Raw genomic sequence first — 2,759 nt, 5'->3', positions numbered from 1 at the left:
TTTCTACACAGTAAAGGCATTTTGTATCGGGATTTGAAATTGGACAATGTTCTCTTGGATGCCGATGGTCATATTAAAATTGCCGACTTTGGCATGTGTAAGGAGAATATTATTGGTGATAAGACAACAAAGACATTCTGCGGCACACCCGACTACATAGCACCCGAGGTGAGTAAAAATATAAACAACATGCTCATTGAAAGGGAAACTGATGGGTGTGTTTGTGAATATTGTTGTAAGTTGTTCCTAGAATAATTGGAACTAAAATTTCGATTTCATTTCAAAGCTAATCACAAATGTTGTTTAAGTGTGCCTGAGTGTACGTCGGTGTGTCTGCCGACACTAATGTCGGTTGCGATTCAATACGATGTGTCAGTGGTTGCGGATTTTGAGGCGCGCCAGTTTTGATTATTTATCAGCAAAACAATTTTGAGACTCAAGTCTACTGCCGCAATAACATCAGCGGCGGTCAGCAAGAAATAGAAAGCTTTTATTCAAAGAAAGTCTATTCATTAGATAAGCTGCATGTTGCATTCCTTAATGCGATTCGAGTATTCTATTTTTGAACGAAACTCATTTAAAGCGCTCATACACTGAACACTTTCCATTTCTTCATGTGAGAATTCTTTTCTGTTATTCCACAGGAAGACTATTGCTCATACAAGTTCACAGGTGGATGTGAAGTGCTGGTCGCTCCAAGGTGGTCCATTCTAAATGGCCTGTGACCTGCAAAGCCTTTCAACTCGTAGACGGCTTTACCTTTGAACTCTGAGCTGGTGGTTGCGGCATTCTGACACCTTAGTATGAGGGGGTGATACTCATCAGAAATGGCTGAGAGGCTATTGGTGGGATCTTCCACCGAAAGTGGTCTTCTGGATCTACGACCTCATAGTCAAGCCCATTTATTCTATACCACACTTGAAAAGAAACTAGAAAATTTTCAACGGGCGGCGCTCAGCAGCAAGTCCACTCCAACCATAGCACTTAACGCCATTTTATCCGTACCCATAGGCATCGTCGACTGCGAAAATTGCAATCAGACTTAGAGAACCTGGTTTCTTAAAAGAAGTCGCATCTGAACACTCGAATAGCCTCACACATTTTAATTTCATACCGGATCACTTGGATCATGATGTCGCCAAAGCGAACTCTGGCGGTTCATTCTCTGGTCCTTTTACCTGTCTCTTATACACATCTAGATGTGTATAAGAGACACGGTTATTGCTCATACAAGTTCACAGGTGGGTGTGAAGTGCTGGTCGCCTCCAAGTTGGTCCATGCTAAATGACCTGCGACGTTCAAAGCCTTTCAACTCTTAGACGTCTTTACCTTTGAACCCTGAGCTGGTGGTTGCGGCATTCTGACACCTTAGTATGAGGGGGTGATACTCATCAGAAATGGCTGAGAGGCTATTGGTGGGATCTTCCACCGAAAGTGGTCTTCTGGTTCTACGACCTCATAGTCAAGCTCATTTATTCTACACCACACTTGAAAATAAACAAGAAATTTTTTAACGGGCGGCGCTGAGCAGCAAGTGCACTCCAACCATAGTACTTAACACCATTTTATCTGTACCCATAGGCATCGTCGGCTGCGAAAATTGGAGGGGTTTACTGTCAGGAGCTCTCTATTAACTCCAACGTCAGACTTAGTGACTATTGTAGTGTTTTCCAAGCCGTGGTTGCAGCCATTAAGGTAGTAGCAGATCTACTGCTCCGGAGCGCAACCTCCTTTAGAGACCATTCACTCAGATAGCAGAGCGGCGATACTAGCCTTGAACTCATTAGCTGTTCGTTCAGAATTGGACGAAGAGTGTCTAACCTTGCTCGAAGAATCGAATGTCTTGGTGATAAGACTATTATATTTACTACTAAATAGCTAGCCTTCGTGGAAGCTTAGTTAGCGTTGGGCCACCATCGGTACATATGCTGCAGCAAAAGCCTTTTGGCCCAAGATCCATCGCAAGAGATGTAGTGATCTTTCTGCCCTCAGAAAGATTAGCCTCTCCTTAGTTGTGAGGCTTTTAACAGGCCACTGCCCTATTGTTGTCCATGCAGTATGGTTGGGAATCTTATCAGCCGTTACTTGCAGAAGCTGCATCGAGGAAAATGAGGTGGAAACAACGCAGCACTTTCTTCTGGACTGCTCAGCGTTCAAGAGGTTAATACTTAAACACTTGGGAGCACATACCTTCCGAACTGACGGGAGCGAAAATTGAACGTCTATTCAAATTTGTTTTGGCTACTAATCGTTTTGCTAACTTATAAGTTCGAACAGAGGAGTTCTTCTTTCTTATGGCTTCACCAAGGACTAGATATATCAGCCCGTGTGGATCTTTGAATCCATCTAGTTAACCCTATATGAGCAGACGAAGAAATTATATCCTTTGTCTTTAATAAAAATAAATACTATAACTTCACCGCCTTTAACGTGTAAAAGTCATTCGGTGAAACCGGAGAGCTACATGTTTATAAATACTACTTATCTCTGAAAACTGCAATCACTTTCGCAAAACCACACCGACAGCATTAGAACTCATATACTCCATTATTGAGTCTGACACAATTTCGAAGAACTTATATAAGCTATTTCGGCAACCGCTTCAACTCTTTGAACTCTTCTAGTTATATTTTCACTTACACTTATTTCACTATTATTTTTTGTCAACAGATCATTCTATATCAACCCTACGGCAAATCGGTAGATTGGTGGGCTTATGGCGTTTTGCTTTACGAAATGCTTGTCGGCCAGCCGCCGTT

General features: G+C 42.4%; 1 protein-coding gene across 1 annotated transcript in view; it reads left to right on the top strand.

Moving 5' to 3' along the window:
• The window catches only part of LOC108977272 (protein kinase C, brain isozyme-like), a gene marked incomplete at its 5' end in the record, with an annotated part of 8,443 nt that overhangs the window by 1,299 nt on the left and 4,385 nt on the right, over positions 1 to 2,759 (top strand). The window contains 2 exons of the mRNA XM_018946885.1: positions 1 to 168; positions 2,671 to 2,756. Coding sequence (XP_018802430.1) covers positions 1 to 168; positions 2,671 to 2,756 — 254 coding nt within the window. The remainder of the gene's footprint in view (positions 169 to 2,670; positions 2,757 to 2,759) is intronic.

Source organism: Bactrocera latifrons, unplaced genomic scaffold (assembly GCF_001853355.1).
Source record: "Bactrocera latifrons isolate USDA-ARS-PBARC rearing strain unplaced genomic scaffold, ASM185335v1 scaffold_1162, whole genome shotgun sequence".
Lineage (NCBI taxonomy): Eukaryota > Metazoa > Arthropoda > Insecta > Diptera > Tephritidae > Bactrocera > Bactrocera latifrons.
This window is presented reverse-complemented; position numbering and strand designations above follow the sequence as displayed.